The sequence below is a fragment of the Narcine bancroftii genome, chromosome 4, assembly GCF_036971445.1.
Source record: "Narcine bancroftii isolate sNarBan1 chromosome 4, sNarBan1.hap1, whole genome shotgun sequence".
NCBI classification, from domain to species: domain Eukaryota; kingdom Metazoa; phylum Chordata; class Chondrichthyes; order Torpediniformes; family Narcinidae; genus Narcine; species Narcine bancroftii.
In genome coordinates this window covers 26,223,276-26,247,824 of record NC_091472.1, presented here as the reverse complement: position 1 = coordinate 26,247,824, position 24,549 = coordinate 26,223,276, and the positions used below count along the sequence as shown (strand labels likewise).

The window sequence follows — 24,549 nt, the reverse complement described above, 5'->3', positions numbered from 1 at the left end:
GGAGTGAAACACTAAAGTCTGCAGACACTGTGAATGTAGTGAAAACACACAGTAAATGCTGGAGGAACTCAGCTGGTCTCGCAGCGTCAATAGCAGGTAAAGATACATTACCAATTCTTGGGGCCTGTGCCCTTCTTCAAGTTAATGGATGTATTATTGATGACTTCCCAAAATTCCCCAGATACTGGAAACATCCCAGTGGAACTGCAGCAGTAGCAAAGGCTACATCTCTCTTTAAGAAATGGAAGGGGAGATTAATTAGACTCACAGGTGTTGACAGAATGCTGGCATCATTAAGGACAGGACAATAAAATGAGAAAGGACTGGAATCTGCTGGCCTATATCTTAGTCACCTCCATTATCCCTTCCAGCTCTTGGCACATTAGGCCCATAACTATACAATTACTCTGATCATTTGTGACCTGTGGCTTCCAACAACAGAGGCCCACCATCACAACTGATCTGAAGAATAGGCAACAAATCAGTAACTAAGCCTTGGGCTGTTCCCACAGCTCACCCTCAAAGACAAAATAAATTAAATACAATAACTAAACAACAAATTAACACAATTAGCTGATATAAATTGAAACAATTAAATAAAGTTGCATTCAAATGAAGGCCAGCAGCTTCACTCAAAAATCATGGGATTATATCAGTTGCAGTTGAGAAACCAAACATATGTTTTGTCTCATTTCTTGGCTCAGCTTGAGTCAATCAGGAATATGCATGGCCTTAATCTGGGACATGGGGAATTTAGATGCACCTGCCCTCCATAATGTCCTTTACTTCTGCACTTCAAAACGTGAACCAGAAGAATCAAAGTCTGCTGTACAGATCCTGTTGGCTAGCTGATTCTTAGGATCTTACAGCATCTAGATTACAGGGAAAGATTAAGGAGACTGGGACTTTATTCATTGGAATGTAAATGGCTGAGAGCGGATTTGATAGAGGTATTTAAAATTATGAAAGGAATAGATAGACTAGACATAAATAGACTTTCCCCTGAGGAAAGGGGAGGTTGGTATAAGAGGGCATAAGTTTAGAGTAAGGGGGCAAAACTTTAGGAGAAATATTAGAGAATGCTTTTTCACTCAGAGAGTGGTGGCAGAATGGAATGATCTTCCAAAATAGTTAGTTGCGGCAGGGTCCCTTCTGTCATTTAATGGATGGTTGGATGTGTACATGGATGTGAGGGGGTTAGAGGGTTATGGGCGGAGAGCGGGAGGAGGGAACTAGTGGAGTTGTTCAAGAGAACCGGCGCGGACTTGAAGGGCCGACATGGCCTGTTCCCACACTGTAAATGGTTATATGGTTATGGTTATATAAAATAGAGTTTGATAAGTCCAAGAGTTTTTTGAAGAGATAACTAATGGTGGTTAAAGGAAACCAACTGATGTAGGATAGTTGCACTTTAAAGATAACACATAAAGCAGATATGTACAAGGAGACTCAGATGGCTGAAGGTAACATTGCACAATTAGCTTATGGGCAGAATTATTTTTTTGCTCATACCCTGATGAAGGGTTCAGGCCCGAAACTTTGGTTATATATCTTTATCTCCTATAGCTGCTGCAAGACCTGCTGGGTTCCTCCAGCATTTTTGTATTTTTACTACAATCGCAGCATCTGCAGACTTCAATGTTTCACTCCAGAGACAAACACATCATTTTCAGGTGAACAGAATCTTAATGATGATCTACATGACTTAATATTGGACTTCGGGCTATACACATTATTATATTAACGATACGAACGAGGGGTCATGTATTTAAGATAAACACGAGGGAAAAGTTTGTTGATACTAAAAGGCTGGATGAAAATATAAGGTATGGAATGTTTAGGAATACAAGGGGAATGAGGCAGGAAAGCCAGAATTGGAGTAATGACCTCCAATTTCCATTAAGCCCCCTCCCCGGTCGGTCCCTCTCTTTCCCTACTTCTCTCTCTACCCCACTCCTTTTCTTCCTTCTATCAGAGAGCTACCCTTCTTATCCTTCTGCCCTCTCCCCTATCACTTCTTAACTTCTTTTCTTGTACTTTCCCACCTGTATCTACTGATTGCCTGTTAGCCTGTGTTCCTTCCTCTTCCTCCCCCTTTCCCCTACTCTTTTATTCAGGCATCTACCTTAACAAGTGACTGGGAAGCTAACAGAATGTTTTCATTTATGGGGAATTGAATACAATAGTAGGGAGAATATGTTTCAGATATTTAGGGCATGAACGAGACATCTGCTGGAGCATCATGGAGATAGTAAATGTGTTGTAAGCAGTTCAGAGAAAGTTTATCGGACAGATGCCTGAAATGGGCAGGTTGTTTTATGAGGAAACGTTGAACAGACTTGGCTAGTACTGCTAATGTACAAGAGAATGATTTGATTGAAACAAATAAGGTCATTAAGAGGTCTTGACAGGGTGGATGTAGAGAGGATGCTACCTCATGGGGTCGTGTGTTTAAGATAAAGATGAGGTAAAATTATTTTCTCTCAGTACATTGTGAATTTTTGGACGCCTCCATCAAAGGTCATCATTATGAGAGTCTGAATACTTTAAGGCAGAGATGGATGGATTCTTACATCGGACATTGTACAATGTGTGGCATCGACTCATTATCAATTGGATGAAAGCTTACTGATATGGTCAGGAATGCAGAATTGAGACCAGTCAGATCAGTTGCAATCTCTTTGAACAATGTGCAGTCTCAGAATGAGTGGCTGAATATTGCTCCTAATTCATAGAGAATGCACGCATTTTCTAAATGTCTTTTCAATAAAGTGGAACAGAAGTGCTCAACAACTAATTGCTTTCAATCAAATTTTAGTTACATAAGTTGCATGAAGTAACAACAGGCCACCAAGATTGACAGCAGAATAATAAGGATATCAAAATTTGATCATTCAGACAATGGTTTATGGGCTTTATCAATAACACTGTCTTCCTTTGTTCAAAATAGTTTGGTGTGCCCTGCATTTTATTTTGGTTTGGTTTAATGTCGATAACTGAAGTTCATCTGGCTCAGGCCTTGGCAACATGATTTGCAATGAATGTCAATAGAAAAGTTTGTAATTTAATAAAAAAAGCTGAATGCTGTCGATAATCAATGATGCAGGAAGGTTTTGCAGAGAAAAAAAAGGGAGTTGACCTCTAGTCATCCTTGACATATAAAATTGTTAATTAGAGCCCCAGGTGAGGTGAACGATGAAATGGAATCACTGGCCAACACAATTCTGAGAAGGAGCATGTTGAAGAGGAAAAGAGCAGACAGGACATCTTTTGAACTGGGTGGACCCAAAAGCAGCAAGAGTGGAATTTTACTTGAAACACAATGGAGAACCAGAGAAATTTGCTGAGATCGAGAAAGCCAGTTCTTACAGACCTGTTCAGACAAAAAGAGAAACTGAAAGCAAGGTGCAATATAAAGAAATTCCATGGGGAAAGGAAAGCAGGGATTTTTTTCCAAAGAGCAGGAGAAGTGGGAATGAATGAAACAATAATACTCAGAAGCAGAGCATTGCTGGAAATTGGAGAAAAAAGAGATCATGATTGCAGAGAGAAAATGTATTGATTTCTGATCTTCTTTTCATTTATTACCAACTTTTTGACAGTATAATTCAGAAGCCATTAAAAACGTTTCTGCCTTCCCAGTGACCTGGTGGACACCCATCCCTAGTTGTGATTGGCAGATCAGCGATACGGGGGTTGTTCAAGGTTTCCATGGAAATACTCTCACGATTTGGATGGGATCGACCACGATTGACTACTCATTATTCCAAACGCTTCACACCGGTGGAGCGGGATTCTTCCAGAGCTTGCTGAGCTGGCTGCTTTCATGGCCAGGCAACATACTCCCAGTTCCAATCACCCTCCACTAAACCGTTAGAGGTTGCATCTCCCCTTTCCCTCCATCTCCACTGTGGCGTTTGTCCGGGTGCTCATGCCTGCAAATAGAAGGAAAGGGTCGCTGGGAATTGTAGTTCAGAAGTTGTAATTTTCTGCCATATGGGAGGGGGATTTTTAAAAATCCCTATTAGATTACCAGTCCTGAAATGACCAACACCAACAGCCCCTACCTACATCGCTACCAGCCTTGTGTTTACGCAATTATAGATGAAATGAACTAGAATTGTAGAGGGTAGAAAGTGGTGAGTAAAATTTAGGCAACTCACAATAAGGAGTGAATACCTTGCAATCAGAAGCTAATTGTAACTGGTAAAACAGAAAGAATAACATTTGGAGCTAGATAAACTTAGAATTAAATATGTGCGCTTGTCACTAGCCTGATGGACAATGCTTTCTTGTTGAATTTAGTTTCCCCCTGCCAATGTTACTCTGTTTTCTTGGGGTTTTCTCAAATGACACGATCGTGAAATCAACTACGATTTTGCCTCATCGTTTTTGAAATCAAGTTTATTTCCAACAGAAATGACTGCAACTTGATTTTTTTTACCAATGGTGGCAATTTGTGGTAACTTTCTTAAAAAAATTAAAAAAGGTGGAGTGTGTGAAATGTCTTCATTCAGAGGGAGGATGAATTGAATTTAAAAGAACACATTTATTTCTAACATCACAGATATGTTGGAGTTCATGAGACTTTTTTTCCTTCATTGAACAAAGTTTAAACGTAGTTCAGATTCTGTTTTGACTGTTGCTTTCCGTGGGATGATGATATTGACAAATCTGGAGATTCCCAATAGAACAACGAAGTGTCCCATTGGTCAATAGTTGGAAGTGGGCGTCTCCAACAACCCCTTGCTTTTTTTTTAAAACAATGGGGTTGGGTGTTGGGTTTTTCCTCCTTTGCCTTTTGTCAGTGAGGTGGGCTCTGCGGTCTTCTTCAAAGGAGGCTGCTGCCCGCCAAACTGTGAGGCGCCAAGATGCACGGTTTGAGGCGTTATCAGCCCACTGGCGGTGGTCAATGTGGCAGGCACCAAGAGATTTCTTTAGGCAGTCCTTGTACCTTTTCTTTGGTGCACCTCTGTCACGGTGGCCAGTGGAGAGCTCGCCATATAATACGATCTTGGGAAGGCGATGGTCCTCCATTCTGGAGACGTGACCCATCCAGCGCAGCTGGATCTTCAGCAGCGTGGACTCGATGCTGTCGACCTCTGCCACCTCGAGTACCTCGACGTTAGGGGTGTGAGCGCTCCAATGGATGTTGAGGATGGAGCGGAGACAACGCTGGTGGAAGCGTTCTAGGAGCCGTAGGTGGTGCCGGTAGAGGACCCATGATTCGGAGCCGAACAGGAGTGTGGGTATGACAACGGCTCTGTATACGCTTATCTTTGTGAGGTTTTTCAGTTGGTTGTTTTTCCAGACTCTTTTGTGTAGTCTTCCAAAGGCGCTATTTGCCTTGGCGAGTCTGTTGTCTATCTCATTGTCGATCCTTGCATCTGATGAAATGGTGCAGCCGAGATAGGTAAACTGGTTGACCGTTTTGAGTTTTGTGTGCCCGATGGAGATGTGGGGGGGCTGGTAGTCATGGTGGGGAGCTGACTGATGGAGGACCTCAGTTTTCTTCAGGCTGACTTCCAGGCCAAACATTTTGGCAGTTTCCGCAAAGCAGGACGTCAAGCGCTGAAGAGCTGGCTCTGAATTGTGAAATAGTCATTACTTTTGCTTATGACACCAAAAACAAATGACTTGCCCTTTAGATCTTAGATAGTCCACAGTGCTGTACCTTCCCCTCAAGTTATAGGTAATTTTTTTTTCCAGGGGAATCACAGTTATTACACGCTGTAATTAATATATGGCCCACAATGTTGTTTTAGAAATGAATTTTTTTTTCAAAAATAAACTTCACTCACAATCAATTATTTACAAAAAGGAAAACCATCAAACTTTTCACATCCTTCATGTCACATCCATACATTTCCAGCAATGATGACCGAAAGAGCGGAGTTGAGGGGGCTGGGTCACACCTGCACCACACACGGCAGTACTAAGAGCTCATCTCATCTGATGACCATGTTCTTCCCTGTTATTGAGAAGGAGTTCCACACCCACGGACCCACATGTAGGTATATTGATACATGTAAGCTGGGCTTATGAAAAATATTTTTGTTGTTATGATCAATTACAGGGATATTTTTATAACAATAAATTTCTGCTGAAATGCTGCACAACAATTTTATAGAAAGTCATTTTGATGTTCCCCCCCCCCCCCCCAATGGTGCCATCCGGTGCAGTCTGTTCCCCCCTAGTGATGCCAGTGGACCTTTGCCTTCCACTCTGAACAATTGATGTTCTATGCCTCATCCCCTCCAAACCAGATCCCCGCATCTTCAGATAGTCAGATTTTTAAAAAAAATATTTTATTTATAATTTTTCAGGTTTGGACTGAATGTTGTACAACTCTGTCATCAACAATAATTACAGATCTATGCCATTTTACAAATTATCCTTATCTAATCCATACAAGTTTTTGATCAAATCCAAACATAATAGCCTTTGCCCTTTCTCCTTCCTCCACCTTGTACCCTAAATATCAAACACTCAACACATAAACCGAGCAACCAAAGGAAAAAAAAACTAGAAAAAAAAAACATTTAGACGTTAAAACATCCATAATATGGGAGTAAATTATGTTGGGGAGTGATGGGCCTGACCCAGTTGGTGCAGCAGCCAGGAATTGGGCTAACTTTCCTTTGTTCCCTGACTTTCCCCGGCTGGACGGAGATGGACCCCTTGCCCCACCCCCCAAAAGAAATTGGGGAGGGGTTGAGCTGGGTCAGGCCCTGAGACAAAATTATCTTTTTTCCCACAGTTGTGCTCTTATATGGTTCAGGTATGGCTGCCAAATTTTTTGAAAGGTGCTGTACCTTCCCCTCAAGTTATAGGTAATTTTTTTTCCAGGGGAATACAAGCCTGCATCTCCTTGCTCCATTGTGGAATACTCAGGCAAGAGTCAGACTTCCAGGTTACTGCTATGCACTTCCTGGCCACCGCCAATGCGATCATTACAAATTGAATTTGGAATTTGGACAGCTTCATTGTAAGTCTTATGTGCATTATGTTGCCCAACAGGAACAATTCAGGATCCTGTGGGAATTCCTTACCCATAATTTTCCCTAGGACTTCACCTAGTTCCACCCAGAAGGGCCTCACCATGGTACATGTCCAGGTCGCGTGTGCACAAAGATTCCTGCCTCAATGCTGCATCTAAAACACTGATCCGACAGCTCCGGCTTGGACCTGTTAATCTTTTGTGGTGTCGGCTGTAACTAGTGCAGGAAATTATACTGCATCAGCCTATCCCTCGCATTGATTACCACCGTCATGCTAATCCTGCACAGGTTGGACCAGCACCGCTCATCAATCATTAATCGGTAAGTCCGACTCCCACCTCTGTCTTGATATATGAAGACCACGTTTGGGTCCTTCTGCTTGGAGGAGGAGATACATTACTGAAATGAATTTCTGGGTGATCCCCTTTCGAATCAAGGTCTCTATGTCACTGCACTTTGGTAGGGCCATAGTTGGATCCAATTTGTCCCACAAAAAAGATCTTATCTGAAGGTAGCAGTGGAATGTCTTATTTGATAACTGATACTTGTGCCTAAACTGCTCAAATGACATCAGTTGTCCCTGCTCATAACAGTCCTCTACGCATCTGATGCCATTCCCATGACAAGTGTCTAGGATCTTGTTACCCACCATCAAAGGTTTTAATTGGTTTGGAGTTGGGGGCGTTTTTGGGGTCAGCCCCAATTTTGTTGCTAAATATGGATTAATATCATTCCAAATATGAATAAGTTGCTTTAATACGGGGCTGTCTGTTTTTCCAGATAGTATTTTGGCATCCCATTTGTAAATAAGGTCCTCTGCTACCATCTGTCCTACTAAGTGCAGACCAATTCGTACCCAGGATGGCACCTCTCCCCTCCCAAAGAGTGCAGAGATGTACCTCAACTGGGCCGCCCAATAATATTTTTTAAAGTCCAGCATCTGTAATATGCCCAAACTGTAATCCCAGGTCAATTTTTCCATAGAGACCCTGGCTGCCTTCCCATTCCATAGGAATGTTCTTAACCATAAGAGCAAGGCCTGAAAAAAAAAACCCTGGGTAATGCCACAGGCAAGGCTTGAAAAAGATACTGGAGTCTTGGCAGCACATTCATTTTCACACAGTTGATCCTGTCCACCAGTGTTATGGCCAAGGACATCCATCTGCTTAGGTCCTCCTCGATCTTTCTCAGCAGGGGGTATAATTTAATTTGTACAAGTTATTTAGGTCTTTATGTTGAATCTAAGGTACTTAATCCCATTTTGAGGCCACTTTAGATAACTGCTTTTTTTCATATTGACTATAATCCCTTCCCATAATTGTCCCAATTAATCTTGTACCCAAAGACCTCCCCATAACCTCCAGAGTAGAGTGCAGCTTGGTCAATGAGCTTACTGGGTCTGTTAAATATATAAATACATCATCAGCAAATAAACTGATTTTGCATTCTTCCTGGCCCACTTGATACCCCTTAATGTCTGGATCCTGATTAATGGCCTCAGCCCACAGCTCTTTTGCCAGTACAAACAGAGCTGGAGATAGTGGCCATCCTTGCCTGCTTGATCTTGTGAGTGGGAAAGCTGAAGAAATTTGCCCGTTGGTCACAACTTTCGCCTTGGCGCATGATATAGCATCCTTATCCAATTAATAAAAGTCGACCCTAGGCATATTTTCTCCAGAACGTTAAATAAGAAGTCCCATTCTATCAAATGCCTTTTCTGCATCGAGAGCCTCGGCGAGACCCCTCTCATTTCTAGTTTGCACCAAATGCATTATGCCTAGTAGTCTGTCCAGGTTATCCCCGCCCGTCTCTTTTGTACATAGCCCACTTAATCTTTGTTAATTAGTTCTGGTAAATGCTTCACCAATCTATTTGCCAAGAATTTGGCTGTTATCTTATAGTCCGTGTTTAATAGCAAAATAGGTCTATAAGAGGACAGCATTAATGAGTTCTTACCTTTTTTTCAAAATGATTGTAATGATTGCTGTTGAAAAAGATTCCAGGAGTCTATGAGTCTCCATTGCCTGATCTATCACCTTCATATAAAGAGGAATCAACAGATCTTTGAATTCTTTGTAGAACTCGGGTGGAAACTCATCTTCCCCTGGAGACTTATTGATTTGCAACAAGTTCAGTGCATTCACTATTTCTTCTTCCTTGAACGGACAGTCCAGACCTTCCTGCCCTTCCAGATCCAAGTTTGGCAACTCTTATTTTAGACAGGAATTCCCCAATTTTATTCAGACTCCCTTCCAATTCCGATTTATATGTCATTAATTTCCCTTGGTTTAGAAGCGATCTTGCCACCCACTGTTTGTATTGCATTGATCATTCTTGAGGCTTGTTCTGCCAGGACCCTATGGGCTCTTTCCCCCAATTCATAATTTTTTGCCTAGACTTGCCTTTTCAAAACAGTATGTTTGAAGCGTGTTATACTTCAACTTCTTATTTGTCAAAACCCTATATTGATCTTCTGACCCTGATTTTTGAAAGTCCCTTTCTAGACATATGATTTCTTGCTCCAAATCGCCCACCTCCCTCTCGTATTCCTTCTTAATTGTTTTGGTATATCCTATTATTTGACCCCTCAAGTATGCTTTGAGGGTGTTGCATAAAAGGAACTTATCCAACGAGGAGGTACAATTGGCCTCACAAATCTATTTGCATTCTTATAAAATTACAAAACTCCAGTTTCTTTAACAGCAGTGCATCAAGACGCCGCCTGTTTATCCAGAATCTCAAAACTAAACTACTAAAGGCAAATGATCTGAAAGTTGCCTTGCCGTGTTCTCAGCTTCCATGATCCTACCCTCTATATGGGCTGAAGCCAGCAACAAATATATTCTAGAATAGGAGTCATGCTGCTATAGATGACAGTCTAAGATGATAGTCCCTCTCTCTCGAATACTTACGCCTCCACACATCCATCAAATTCAGCTCCTTCATATCGTCAGTCACGGCACACGCCGCCTTTGTTTTCATAATTCTTTTTGTTGACTTATCCAAAACAGGGCCCAGGAAAAAGTTAGAATATTCTCCTTTGCTTCTGCCAATCTCAGGAAAATATCCTGCATAATTTTTTTCATCATCTATGTTGGGGGCCTACAGATTCACCGAGGTCCAGGATTCGAAGTATATTTGACAGTGGACCATTATAAATCTACCGGTTTTATCTACCAACACACTCTGCACCCTCACTGGAATTCTTTTCCCAATCAAAATTGCCATTCCCCCTTGCTTTTGAGCCAAACAAAGAGGCCACTACCAGGCCCATCCACCCGCACCTCAACTTTTGGTGCTCTGATTCCGTTCAGTGAGTTTCTTGGAGGAAGGCCAGGTCCACTCCCATCTTCTTAAGGTGTGCCAAGACGGTGCTCATTTCCGTGCCTGATCCGATGCAGCCTGCCTCATCATCACCTGCCGCTCCGTGCAGCCTGCCATTGGACCTGCCACTGGAATCAAGGTGGGTCACACCACTCGCCTCGATGCTGGAGCCAACGCCAACCTCCCCAGCTTTTTAGACTTTCTAGCCGGCCTGCTCTTTGCGCTCTCGCAGTTATCCACTCCACAATCGCCACAGGTGCCGGCCACACCTCAAGCATCGCACACATCGGGAGGGCGCCCGATCTGGTGCTCCCACTGTGGGAGGGGGACACAAGCTTCTCTGCCCTTCCCAAGGGCTCCTGTCGGGCTTTTCACCCCTACCTGACGGCTCTCAGCACCTTCTTCTCCTGGGCCTCATCTTTCTTGCTGTGTGGGCTGCTCAGCTGGAGCTTTGGTTCCCCCATCAGACCTCGAAGCAGACACGCCATTTTCGGGTCTCCTGCTTCAGAGTTGATTCTTTCAGGATTTTATTTGCAAGTTTACTTTTCTTTGTCATAGTCTTGTCCTGGACATCTTCCTGTGCCCTTTATTAATATTGTGGTTATTTGAAATGAAGTTTTTTTCCCGGTTAATTTCTTACAATCCTGGGAGCTCTGGCGTTTTAGATCCTCTTACTCTCCCTGCATCACATGATCTCTCCAGATAGTCGGATCTGACTGTGAAGGGGATGGTGGACCCATCAGGCCAGATGCCTTGTTCAAACTGACCACAGTTTGTGGACCAATCATGTGTCTGAACAGAAGAGGTGACATCATCCATGTACTGCGAGGCTTTGACCTGAGTGCCTCCACTGCCTGGCAATGTTAGCCCCCTTATGCCTTTGTCCTTCCTGATGGATCAGTAAAGGGTTCTATGCAACAAACAAACAAGACAGGAGAGAGTAGGCAACCATGCCTAACTCCAGACTTGATGGGGAAGATGATTCCTACCAACTGATTTGAACTGCACCACAAATGTCCTTGTAAAGCAGTTTAATCGAATTTTGGATTCCTTTCCCAAAACACATTTTGGAGAAATGTGTGTGTGTGTGTAAAAGGATCTATACATCTATGAGGTTGTGACTGAGCCACCCTCTTCCTCAAGGGTGTGGATCACAGACCCCACCCCCACAAACATTTTGAAAGAAGCATGAGCACATCTCCTCCTGCTCCACTGAGCAGGAAGATGATCTTGGAGGACTCTGAGGTGAATAGCAAGGCTTGCCAGCTCTTCACATCTCAGAATTTCTCCCTCACATCCACCGCTCTTGACTGTAGAAGGAGGAATTGCTGTAGGTCCATCTGGCGTTCGCTCAACTCCTGCTGTCTCTAACTTGTTCTCTGAACACCCTTGAGAATTTTTGTTTGGTCTCTTCCCATCAGTTTACTGAGAAATCTCAAAGAATGGGTTCATGGTTCTCCATTCTGCGTTCTCCTTCAGTTCCTCCATGTTCCCTGGGGTCAGCAACTTCACAGGCAGCTTTCTTTTTCCCCTGCCCACCCTCTGATCTTCCTGTAGGTGACAAAAGGTGCGAAGGAGGAAGTGTTCAGAGAATAACACTAGCGTGACAGCCTTCACCATGAAGAGGAAGTCTATCGGGTTGAGCCATCCAATCTGACCAGGTGGGTTGTGCTGTCCTCCACCTTTAGGGTTGCTGAAGGTATCACAAGGCTGTATATCTTTAACCATCTCCATAAGGACTCTGGAGGAGCTGACCAGTTTGCCGTCAGCAATGCCGGATTATCTAGCCGAACCAGAGAGTAGTGGTGGTTGATTGCTGCTCAGATTGGAGGCCTGTGACTAGTAGTGTGCCTCAGGGATCAGTACTGGGATCCTTGTTTGTCATCTATATCAATGATCTGGATGATAATGTGGTCAATTGGATCAGCAGGTTTGCAGATGACACTAAGATTGTTGGTGTTGTGGACAGCGAAAGTTTTCAAAACTTGCAGAGGGATCTGGACCAGCTGGAAAAAGTGGATTGAAAAATGGCAGATGGAATTTAATGCAGACATGCGTGAGGTGTGCATTTTGGAAGAACAAACCAAGAAAGGACATACACAGTAAATGGTAGGACACCAAGGAGTGCAGTAGAACAGAAGATTCTGGGAATACAGACACATAATTTCCAGTGGATAGGGTGTAAAGAGAGCTTTTGGCATATTGGCTTTCATAAATCAAAGTATTGAGTACAGGAGTTGGGAAGTTATGATAAAGTTGTGTAAGACATTGGTGAAGCCAAATTTGGAGTATTGTGTGAAGTTTTGGCCACCTAACTACAGGAAAGATACAATAAGATGGAAAGAGTGCAGAAAAGGTTTACTGGAATGTTGCCTGGACTTCAGGAAGTGAGTTATAAGGAAAGGTTAAACTAGTTAGGACTTTATTCTGTGGAGCACGGGAAGAATGAGGAGGCGATTTGATAGAGCTATTTAAAATTATGGGTGGGGGGGATAAACAGAGTAAAAGTCGATAGGCTTTTTCCACCAAGGAAATATAAACCAGAGGACATGGGTTAATGGTGAAAGAAGAAACTTCTTCACACAGAGAGTGGTGGGAATGTGGATCAAGCTTTCAGTTGAAGTGGTAAATGCGGGCTCAATTTTAACATTTACCTAAGAACTTGGACAGGTACATGGATGGGAGAGGTATAGAGGGCTATGGGCTGGGTGCTGGTCAGTAGGGCTAGGAAAAAAAATGTTCAGCAAAGACTGGAGGTGGCCTATTTCTGTGCTGTAATGTTCTATGGTTTTATTGAGGAAGCAGCCAAAGTTACCGGCTAGAACAAATGACCTGGACTTTGCCAGCAACACTGGGAGTTGCTGGAAGATGGTCAGCCTCTCACTCTGCACAGATGAAACATACACGTTAATCAGTCAGAGCAGGGTGTGGCTGCACATTAGATTCAGCTCAAGGAGACGCCCCCTCCAACCACCTCTTCAACCTCAGTAATTATAAAGTTGCACCAACAGCTTCTGAGGTGAGCAGCCCGCACATCTGCCTTGACCTTGGCGAAGTATTACAAGACATTAACACATCATGAAGTGAGTTTGACACTGCGCAGATTGAGAGTTGCTCTTTGAATTTTCATTGTGGTTTATTGGAGTCTCAAATTCACAATCCTGAGCCCTCATGTCTATTGCTTTGATGAACTGCAGCTCTCTCTTCAGGTACAGGAGGTGATCTTCCTCAGTGAGTAAGGTCTCCTCAGGTGAAGCAGAAGGTGTAGCTTGGGGAAGATTCATCTGTGCTCCTGTATCTCCATATCCTGGCTGACTTGTATTCTCTTTCTTCCAGGGATGGCTAGGCGATAGCCTTTACGTTGCTCCCAGTCTACCAGACCTCGGTGGAGGAGGGGGGAGGGGGGATGGTCTTTCTGCAGCTTTCAATCGGCTTTCCATCTCTCTATTGGTTTTCTTGCAAACCTGTTCCCTCCTTTCTATCTTGATGCATCCACAGACGCTCATGCTGGTGTTGTTAAATGACACAAAGTTGCTGCCTCCTGTTTCTGCCTTGATCCTTTTCTTCTCACTGTTGCAGTGTCACTTGCCAACTTCTTTTGTGGGGCTTTTTGGAGTTTTTGTTTCTTGGCAGCCTTCCACTTTTCCACCGCTGTTGGGTCCTCTGTCGAGTCTGCCTCTTCAGGAGGGGCCTCATGGCTGGAGATTTGAGGTGGACTCACTCCTCCTGGTATTGGTCTTTACCCTGGTCTCTGTCACAGTTGCAGTTGAAGAGGTGTTGACCTCATTAGGGGTGGAGATGTTGGCTGTTGCCCCTCATATTGCCGGTGTGTAGATGCCGTTGTTTTGGGTAGGCTCTAAAGAGGTGGCCTACTTCTCCACACAAGTTGGATCATTTGCTCTCTGCACAGTCTGTGGTCTGGTGGCCTTCCTGCCTGCAGTCTTTGCAGATGACTGCGCTGTATTAAGTCACCACACGTCCAGGTTTGTTGCAGTTCCAGCACACCCTTGACTGTCTAGAATGCACCAAGTGCCCATGGAAAATATGGAGGGTGGGAAGATGATAGTCCTTTTGCTGTCCACTCTCAGATTCACCTTCGCATGCCTCTTGCTGGTCCAGACCATCCGTGCAGGTCTTTGTTCCCGTGAAGAAGGGCAAAGGCCTGAAACTTCGGTAATGTACTTTTACCTCCTATGGACACTGCAAAACCAGCCGTCCCTTCAGCATTTACTGTGTATTTTTACTGCAATCACAGCGTCTGCAGACTTTAGTGTTTCACTCCGTGGCATAATAGCCCAGAAAGGTAATATTTTAATCAATTTGACATTAGAGAAAAAAAACAGGTACATAGATTCGATCCTAAATATCCAGATATTTCTTCTTTGGCTTGGCTTCGCAGACGAAGATTTATGGAGGGGTATGTCCACGTCTGCTGCAGGCTCGTTGGTGACTGACAAGTCCGATGCGGGACAGGCAGACACTGTTGCAGCGGTTGCAAGGGAAAATTGGTTGGTTGGGGTTGGGTGTTGGGTTTTTCCTCCTTTGTCTTTTGTCAGTGAGGTGGGCTCTGCGGTCTTCTTCAAAGGAGGTTGCAGCCCGCTGAACTGTGAGGTGCCAAGATGCACGGTTGGAGGCAATATCAGCCCACTGGCGGTGGTCAATGTGGCAGGCACCAAGAGATTTCTTTAAGCAGTCCTTGTACTTCTTCTTTGGTGCACCTCTGTCTCGGTGGCCAGTGGAGAGCTCGCCATATAACACGATCTTGGGAAGGCGATGGTCCTCCATTCTGGAGACGTGACCCACCCAGCGCAATTGGGTCTTCAGCAGCGTGGATTCGATGCTTGCGGATTCTGCCAGCTCGAGTACTTCGATGTTGGTGATGAAGTCATCCCAATGAATGTTGAGGATGGAGCGGAGACAGCACTGATGGAAGCATTCTAGGAGCCGTAGGTGATGCCGATAGAGGGCCCATGATTCAGAGCCGAACAGGAGCGAGGGTATGACAACGGCTCTGTACACGCTGATCTTTGTGTGTTTCTTCAGGTGGTTGTTTTTCCAGACTCTTTTGTGTAGTCTTCCAAAGTCGCTATTTGGCTTGGCAAGTCTGTTGTCTATCTCTTTGTCGATCCTTGCATCAGATGAAATGGTGCAGCCGAGGTAGGTAAACTGGTTGACTGTTTTGAGTTCTGTGTGTCCGATGGAGATGTGGGGGAGGGGGGGGGGGGTGGCTGATGGAGGACCTCAGTTTTCTTCAGGCTGATTTCCAGATATATTCACCTTTTAAATATGCATGTTTACAATATAGAGTTAATTATTTGTGGGACTAATTTATTTAAATTATGAAAATAAAGTCCCTTGCATATTGAGATACCTTTTCCACAGCAACTCAGTAGAAACACGAGTGCAGAATTATTGGCAATACTTATCATGTTTAACCACATTGGAATCGCAACCATTTAATCTGGGTGGGATGAGAACTGCAGAAAGATCGGAGCGTCGCTCCACTTATTTCGTTATCTTATGAAGCGATGAGTGCAAGGTTTTCCAAAGAGGAGAACAGGGGCTGTCCACCACGCTGTATGTCTAATATGCTTAAGAGTCCCATAAAACAAATATTCCTAATCAACATCGTTTGAAGGTGCAATGACCTGCATTTGCGTCTCGATGACATTCACGCTGAGAGACCACCTGTGGTGCCGATCATCGCCGACTCCCGCACAAGTTTGGCGCAATCGATCCGTTTGGAGGACTCGTGCTCCTTCCCCTGCCATGCAGAAGAGGTCCGTGATGGATACATTTTCCATGTGCAACTCAAGGGGACGAGGATGTACTTTCAGTAATCGATCCCTGGGCAAAGTGCAATTTCCAAGTTTGGTATCACAACACCTTGAGAGTCCCTAAACAGCTTTCCAACTCAGTTGGCATGGAATTGTGTGGGGTGAGGATTCAAAGGCCACATTATGCCCGCACAATGGTTCAATTTGAGCTTCCTCCTTCTCCAAATTTGAACAGCCCAGGTGGTCCTTACGAGGGTGCAAACGAGCACGTTAAGGCGGCGTTACCCATCAGTGGGCATCCGCTAGGTACCTTCCGTCCAGTTTTGGAACTTCAAAAGTTGGAAGGTCTCTTTTTTTGGGGTGGGGGGGGGGGTGGTTGGAATCGTCTTTAAAGGCGCTAACGGATCACGGGAGGCAAGGCACCCGCCAAAGGTTCTTCTGCGTGCGAATTCTTGCCCTGCCGCCCACCAGACCAGCCGTCGGGTAAAGTGGGTCAGTCCGCCTGGAGAGTGAGTGAAAGGCGCCGACTGCACCGCGCCGCGGAACTCCTGCAGTAACCTCGGCCGGCCTCGCAGTCCCGCGATCACGGGTCTCCAACTTCCACCAGCTGTGTGTCTGTGTGTGTCAGGCGCAATAGGGACCCCTGTGGTTTGCTAAACGGATGATTTATTTTGCAATTGATGCCATCGGATCCAGAGAAATGTTTCCAGGCGAACGCAGAGAGGCTCCCTCCAAAATCACCCACCCGAGCCGAAATGGTCGGAGAGGAGATGAACGGGGAGTAGAGATTGCGGACCATCCGGCCACGCCGTCCGATTCTTCCCTTCCTCGCCAGTTTTGCAGGGAAGTGGATGAGCGATCGGGTGACCACAGGAGAGGGGAGGGGGTGCAGCGTGAAGCCACCTCCCCCGCTAGTGGTGGCCGGCCCGAGTTGCCGAGACCCTGCTTGAGTTGGAAAGCTCGGGATTCTCACCGGTGTCTGCAATATAGGAACTTGCATCTGGAGGAAACATCAACCCGCCCCCCCCCCCCCGCAGTAAGGACCCCCCCCCCCCCGCAGTAAGGATCTCCCCGCAGTAAGGATCCCCCCCCGTAGTAAGGACTCCCCCCTGCAGTAAGGATACCACCCCCCCCGCAGTAAGGATCTCCCCGCAGTAAGGATCCCCCCCGTAGTAAGGATCTCCCCGCAGTAAGGACCCCTTCCGCAGTAAGGATCACCCCGTAGTAAGGACCCCCTCCCCGCAGTAAGGACCTCCCCCCCCCCCCGCAGTAAGGATCTCCCCGCAGTAAAGACCCCCACCCCGCAGTAAGTATCCCCCGCAGTAAGGACCCCCCCCCCCACCCCGCAGTAAGGATCTCCCCGCAGTAAGGACTCCCCCCCCCACCCCAATGGCCACTCTCGGGTTATGTTTGTGCACGTCGGAAAGTTGGAAAGACGCTTTAAAATCATCTATTCAACAAGCCGCCCCCTCTCTTTTTTTCCTCTCTCTTGCAGAGTATTTCCGGTGACGGACTGAGCGTCTGTGACGGCGGATTGAAAGTACAGGGAGAGAAGAGGGGAGGAGGAGAGAAGAGAGGTGGGGGGGGGGGGGCGGGGGTGAACATGAGTGGGATAGCAAGAGAGTGATCCCGCTGAACAAAACTTGACGGCAAATGCCAGGCCGCTAGCCTGCAAACCCCGCTTCGATCGCGGCCGGGCGAGGGGGAGCCTGGACTGTTGGGACGGCTGCGTTGTTGCTGGAACATTTTGCAACGCTGGAAGTTTCAGAGTGGACATTAATCGCCCGGGGGGAGCCAGCCAGATGTCAAGCCACAGCAACTCGTCTCCTCCCGTGTCCCAGAGATTGCTGCCATCCGCGCTGCCGCTGCCCGCCTCTTCGCCCACCCCGTCGCTCTCCCCGCCGGCTACCTCAGCTGTGCTTTGCGGCCGGCTCTCCAATGGGAGTTTCAGTGCCCCGAGTCCCACCAATTCCCGGGGATCCTTCAACGGCGTCTCCTTCCTTCTGCAGATCGGCCTCACTCGTGAACCGGTGACCATCGAAGCACAAGACATCTCCCTGTCTGCCGTCAAGGATCTCGTCTGTTCTATCGTGGACCAAAAGGTGCAGTAATATCCTGAAGATCGCAAATGTAAACCTTAACTAGCGAAAAAAAACCCCAACTTTTCCATTGGGGGTGGGTGGGAGAGGAAGGGTAACAATGTTCTACTAAGTGAGAAGAAAACAACGATCAGAAGTTGTTGCCAAAGTTTGTGTCAGTTCGGAAATGTATTTGTATAGCCGTTTCACCTCCGAGATCTAACGGTTCCTTTTATATAGGTCACACTGGAGAGGTGCGACCTGTCAGGGCGTGATGTAACCTTTATAAATTGTTACAATCTCACAGCAAACGAGCGATTCCCCCACTCCCAACTCCCCCGCCCCCCAAACTTTAGTGAACCTGCCGTAGTCCGTAAGATTAATGCATTCTACATTAATGCAGAAGATGAAATCGCCCACCTTTTAAATGGGCTGAAAGATCATTTGCTCCAGTCGTCCACAAGCTTTTCTCCTGCTTTGTTATCATTGCTGTATCAGAGTTGAGCATATTAGTAAAACCAATGCAAGAGGTTGAATACTTTGTAGGGCATCTATAACCATTGCAAGAGGTTGATTACTTTGTAGGGCATCCATAACCATTGCAAGAGGTTGATTACTTTGTAGGGCATCTATAACCATTGCAAGAGGTTGATTTGTTTATAGGGCATCTATAACCATTGCAAGAGGTTGATTACTTTGTAGGGCATCTATAACCATTGCAAGAGGTTGATTACTTTGTAGGGCATCTATAACCAATGCAAGAGGTTGATTACTTTGTAGGGCATCTATAACCATTGCAAGAGGTTGATTACTTTGTAGGGCATCTATAACCATTGCAAGAGGTTGATTTCTTTATAGGGCATCTATAACCATTGAAAGAGGTTGTTTACTTTGTAGGGCATCTATAACCATTGCAAGAGGTTGATTACTTTGTAGGGCATCTATAACCAATGCAAGAGGTTAATTACTTTGTAGGGCATCTATAACCATTGCAAGAGGTTGATTACTTTGTAGGGCATCTATAACCATTGCAAGAGGTTGATTACTTTGTAGGGCATCTATAACCATTGCAAGAGGTTGAATACTTTGTAGGGCATCTATAACCATTGCAAGAGGTTGATTACTTTGTAGGGCATCTATAACCATTGCAAGAGGTTGATTACTTTGTAGGGCATCTATAACCATTGCAAGAGGTTGATTTCTTTATAGGGCATCTATAACCATTGAAAGAGGTTGATTACTTTGTAGGGCATCTATAACCATTGCAAGAGGTTGATTACTTTGTAGGGCATCTATAACCAATGCAAGAGGTTGATTACTTTGTAGGGCATCTATAACCATTGCAAGAGGTTGATTACTTTGTAGGGCATCTATAACCATTGCAAGAGGTTGATTACTTTGTAGGGCATCTATAACCATTGCAAGAGGTTGATTACTTTGTAGGGCATCTATAACCATTGCAAGAGGTTGATTACTTTGTAGGGCATCTATAACCATTGCAAGAGGTTGATTACTTTGTAGGGCATCTATAACCATTGCAAGAGGTTGATTACTTTGTAGGGCATCGAAAACACTGGTGAAATAAGCCCATGTTTGATGAGGTAACTTGTAACTTGACACGGGGGTGGGGGGGGGGGGGTATTTAAAGATTGAAGTGAGCAATCCTATTCATTCCTGAGGCTCTAACTCTATACAGGTTGGCAACTGCACAGCAATCTCTTGCACCCATAACTTTTTTTTTCCTGGCTTATTCAACTGCTTGAAGTATGCATAAAATGCTGGTTATTATGTAATTGATTTAACTTGTTACTGAATCAGTGCTCTCTACAGAGAATCCATTGTACCACTTTGATAAAACAGCAGCACAAGTTTGCAATGTGCAATTTTCAATTTTCACTGGGTTTTTTTTGAAATTGGGAATTAACTTTGTATGATAATGTCGACTTCTGAATCATTCACCCCATGTTTACAATTGCATGATATGCAATTGAAATTGTGTTAAATCTTAGATCTATATATTGCATCCTGGTTGGTAATGAATTTTCAGAATATTTCAGCAACATGTTTTTGTGGGAAACATTCTGAGCTGCCAAAGACAGGGTAACAGTTTAACCAGTATTGAATCTCTGAGTTCCAAGAGAGAGTTTATGGGAATATGTATTTTTTTATATAATAAAACTCATTTAAATAGTCCAATTAAATGAAAAGTTAGCTTTTCTTTATGAAATGGTATTGCACTATTCTAATCGTTCTAGGGTGCACAGTGAAGGACTTGAAACACAGAATAAGATGCAACTTGGAGTTTAGTGGGAAAAAAAATACAGAATTAGACACAGGCAGTAGTTTAGTGGGAGAAAAATCATTGAATTTGATACAACCTCCAGCTTAGTGGGGGAAAAAAAACATTTGGCAGATTGGTCTTTGTTGGATTTTGAATTGTGTTTTCTTTTTATTTCTTGGTTCCCTTCTCTGTTGGCGCAATAAGAAAATTTCAGAGAAAATCTAAACTGTGGGGGGTGGGGGTGAAATAACATTTGTTCCAAATCCCTTCAGTACATTTGATGGAACTTTTAACCTACGCATTGTGAAATCTAATCAGATTGGGTGTATTTTGATATTTAAATAAATGGAACCAAATTTTGTGCATTCCGCCTCATCCTGCGTCTTGAGTTATAATTACCATTTATTAATTCTGTTTCAGTCTTTGGTAACATTATACAGAGAAGCTTCTTCTCATTTTTAATTTTGATTTGTTAGTGGCAATTTTATATTTATCTGGTTCTGGGAACAATTTCTCCATAATCACCCAACTGAATCTCTTTACAATTTAATAAAAACCTTAATTATATCTTTCTCTTTGCAGGAAGCTTAAACTAGTTGCAGGTTTTCAATTTTGGTAAAATTCTAAATACTTCTCACCAGTACTTCCATCTTTTATTTATTTTTGTACAGAGACAAGAAATATGAACAGTCTATCCAAAGGGCTGCTGTGCAAATCTAACATTAAGTTCCTTTGTTTTATAATCCACATTTTCTGAAGGAATCTCCAGAAGTTTGGTAGTATTTTGTTGTTGCATTAATATCTGTGACATTTATGATATGAGGTTATGAATTAACATGACAAGAAAATTACAGTTGAGTACTAATTGTAAGTGATCATTTTACGGACTTGTCATTCTGAAGAAACGGAAACTGATATTCATCCACTTGGGTGATTTGGATTATGTTTCTGGCAAATGAGATTTGTGAATTTCCACTTGGCTTATTAGACTTTATTCTGTTTTACCTACAGTTTCCCTGAAGTTAAAATGCATTTTCATTTCAGAATTGCAAAAAAGGTAGCCTTTACCAAATACACCAACATGCAACAACTTCAGTTATAAATTCTTCCAACGATTGATACATGGTGTGCTGTCCAAAGGTGACAATTAATGCCCTTGTGATAAGGCGACTCCAAGTGTGAATAGTGCTGTGTGCTGCTCCTCATGGAAGAGGAGATCTACATGGTTCAGTATGGGGTGGAGTGCGCATCCTTGAGTGTGGATAAAACATACTAATATTGTGGGAAGGTCAAGAGGGGAAATTTATTGCACCAGCCTAAATCACTGGCTCTATTGAAAATAAATTCCTATTGAGGAACCATTTCTTGTGTATCACTCTGCCACTCGGATCTGTGCAACGATCAGTGATGTCAATCTGTATGACTATTTTTAATTTTTGGGATCTGGGCATTCTCCTGCATTGACATATTTTCTCACGACGCTGATGGAGGCTGTTTGACCCACGAGTTTCATAACCACTCTGAACAACCCCATCAATCCCATCCTGGTTTTCGTGGTGTCCACCTGTTCCAGGGCAATTTATGGTTACTGATCAACCAAGATGTCAGTCTGGGCTTGGGATTCAGGAGGAAGCTGGAGAACCTGATGATGGCAACTTTGAAGAGTCATTTAGACATTTTCATGAAGAAGCAAGGAGTGGAGAGACACAGACCATGTACAGGAAGAAGTAAAGTTTAAATTGGCATGGTCAGCACAGACATCAAGGGCTGAAGGTCTTCTACTGTACTTTTCGAGTTCTAGCTGCAACCTTGGGGGTAGGAGGGTAAACTCATCCAGTGACATGGAGAACCCAGAAACTTCACTTGGTAATAGTGGTAATAAGGCTTGAAACTACAATACAATGTACATGTGCAGCACTGTTGTTACTCCACTCAGCTTGAAGATTTTCCCATTGCTAGATAATATTGCCCTTTCCTAATTGCTCATGGGATGAGTTATGAAGTTGCATAGCACAGAAGAGAGTTTTTGGCCCAATGAATCCACACCAACCTACAGCCTTGCATTGGGCAATCGAGTTCTAGCAGGTGAAGACAAAGGGGTCAAAAAGGAGAGGCCCAGCAGATAGCAGTTGACTGGGTAATTGAGTTCAGCAGTTGAAGACAAAGGAGGGAGCGGTCATTGTCAGAGTTGGCTGAGTGGTAATGCTTTAGCTCAACAGGATGCAGTGACAACAGGTAAGAGGCAGGGAATAGGAGTTTAAGTCAGAAAGGGCCACTTTATTCAAGGAACAAAAAGGATTCAGCAAGTAGGCACAGGTAAAACAGGTTTTTTAGATATATATTTTGTTCATCTAGACATAGGCAGGGAAATGCTCCTCTTGCAAAATATGGGTCATCAGGGAAGCCAGCAGTTTCCCTGATGATTTCATCTGTAAGATATGCATCCAGCTGCAGAGTTAAGGAATTGGAGCTGGAGTTGGATGAACTTCGGATCATTCGGGAGGCAGAGGGGGTGATAGACTGGAGTTACAGGGACATGATCACACCTAGGAGGCAGGACGAGGGTGACAGATGAGGGAAAGGGAATAGGCAAGCAGTGCAGGGCTGCCCTGTGGCCGACCCCCTCAATAACATGTATACCATTTTGGATACTCTTGTGGGGGAATGACCTACCAGGGACAAGCCATAGGGATCAGGTCTGTGGTTCAGAGTCTTGTCCTGTAGTTAAGAAGGGAAGGGAGGAGAAGAGGCGAGCTGTAGTGATGGGGGATTCCATAGTTAAGGGGACAAATAAGACATTCTGTGGAAGTGATTGAGTATCCCAGATGGTATGTTGCTTCCCTGGTGTCAAGGTCCAAGATATCTCAGATCGAATTAATGGTATTCTCAGGCGGTAGGGTGAGCAGCCATATGTCGTGGTCCATGTACAGACCAATAACTAAGGTAGGAAAGATGAGGAGGTCCTGCAAGGAGAGTTCAGGGAGTTAGGTACGAGGCTGAAAGACAAGATCTCTTGGGTAGTGATCTCAGGATTGTTACCCGTACCACGTGCCAGTGAGAATAATGCACCTTATCATGTGGCTAAAGACATGGTGCAGGAGAGAGGACTTCAGGTTTCTGGATCATTGGGCTCTCTTCCAGGGAACATGAGACCTGTTCCATTGGGTCAGTTTGTAACTGAACTGGAAGGGGACTAATATTCTTGTGGGAATGTTTGCTTGTGCTGCTCCACTGGGTTTGAACTAGATTTGGAGGGGGAGGGGAACCAGAGGAGATGGAGGAGGGCAAAGATGATGTTAAAATTGCATCCATCGTTAGAAGTTAATGGGTTAAATGTGGTGGAAATGTTCTCAGGTGCAACTATTTCAATGCAAGGAGTGTTGTAGGAAAGGCAGATGAGCATAGGCAGTGGATTGGTAAGTGGAATTATGATATTTTGTCCATTAGTGAAACTTGGTTGCAGGAAGGGCAGAATTGGCAGCACAAAGTTCCGAGCTTCCATTGCTTTAGATGCAATAGAATACGGGGGATGAAAGGGGGAGGAGTGGCATTGCTTGTCAGGGAAAATGTGCACAGCTGTACTCAGGAAGGACAAACCAGAGGGCTCATGTACTAAGGCTATATGGATGGAGCTGAGGAACAGGAAAGGTATGACCACACTCATGGGGTTGTATTATGGACCTCCCAATAGTCAACAAATATTGGAGGAGCAAATCTATAGAGAAATAGCAGTCAGCTGCAGGTAACGTGTGATAGCAGGGGATTTTAACTTTCGACATATTGACTGAGACTCCCATACTGTAAGAGGACTGGATGGCTTGGGGTTGTCAAAGGTATTCAGGAACATTTTCTAAATCAATAATCAGGTACCAAATAGAGAGAGTGCAAGATTGGATCTTCTATTAGGGAACGAGACAGGACAGGTGACAAAAGTATGTGTAAGGGAATATTTTTGGTCCAGTGATCATAATGCCATTAGTTTTGTTAATTATGGGGATAGGTTTAGGCCTCGGGTTGAGATTTTAAATTGGAGAAAGGCCAATTTTGAGGAATTCACTAGAATGCATGGATTGGAACAAATTGTTTTC

General features: G+C 44.3%; 1 protein-coding gene and 1 long non-coding RNA gene across 4 annotated transcripts in view; one reads left to right on the top strand and one right to left on the bottom strand.

Annotated features, from left to right (window-relative positions):
* Nucleotides 1-18,410, bottom strand: part of LOC138760411 (uncharacterized) — a 31,363-nt gene extending 12,953 nt beyond the window's left edge. The window contains exons 1-2 of one of the 2 annotated variants that reach the window (XR_011355591.1): nucleotides 18,012-18,410; nucleotides 112-232 (exon numbers count right to left, since the gene is read on the bottom strand). This is a non-coding gene — a long non-coding RNA (uncharacterized lncRNA). The remainder of the gene's footprint in view (nucleotides 1-111; nucleotides 233-18,011) is intronic. The other variant, XR_011355592.1, reaches the window with a different exon arrangement.
* Nucleotides 17,704-24,549, top strand: part of prkd3 (protein kinase D3) — a 384,168-nt gene continuing 377,322 nt past the window's right edge. For both annotated transcript variants that reach the window (XM_069930973.1, XM_069930972.1), the window contains exon 1: nucleotides 17,704-18,204. In XM_069930973.1, coding sequence (XP_069787074.1) covers nucleotides 17,905-18,204 — 300 coding nt within the window. In that variant the 5' untranslated portion in view covers nucleotides 17,704-17,904. The remainder of the gene's footprint in view (nucleotides 18,205-24,549) is intronic.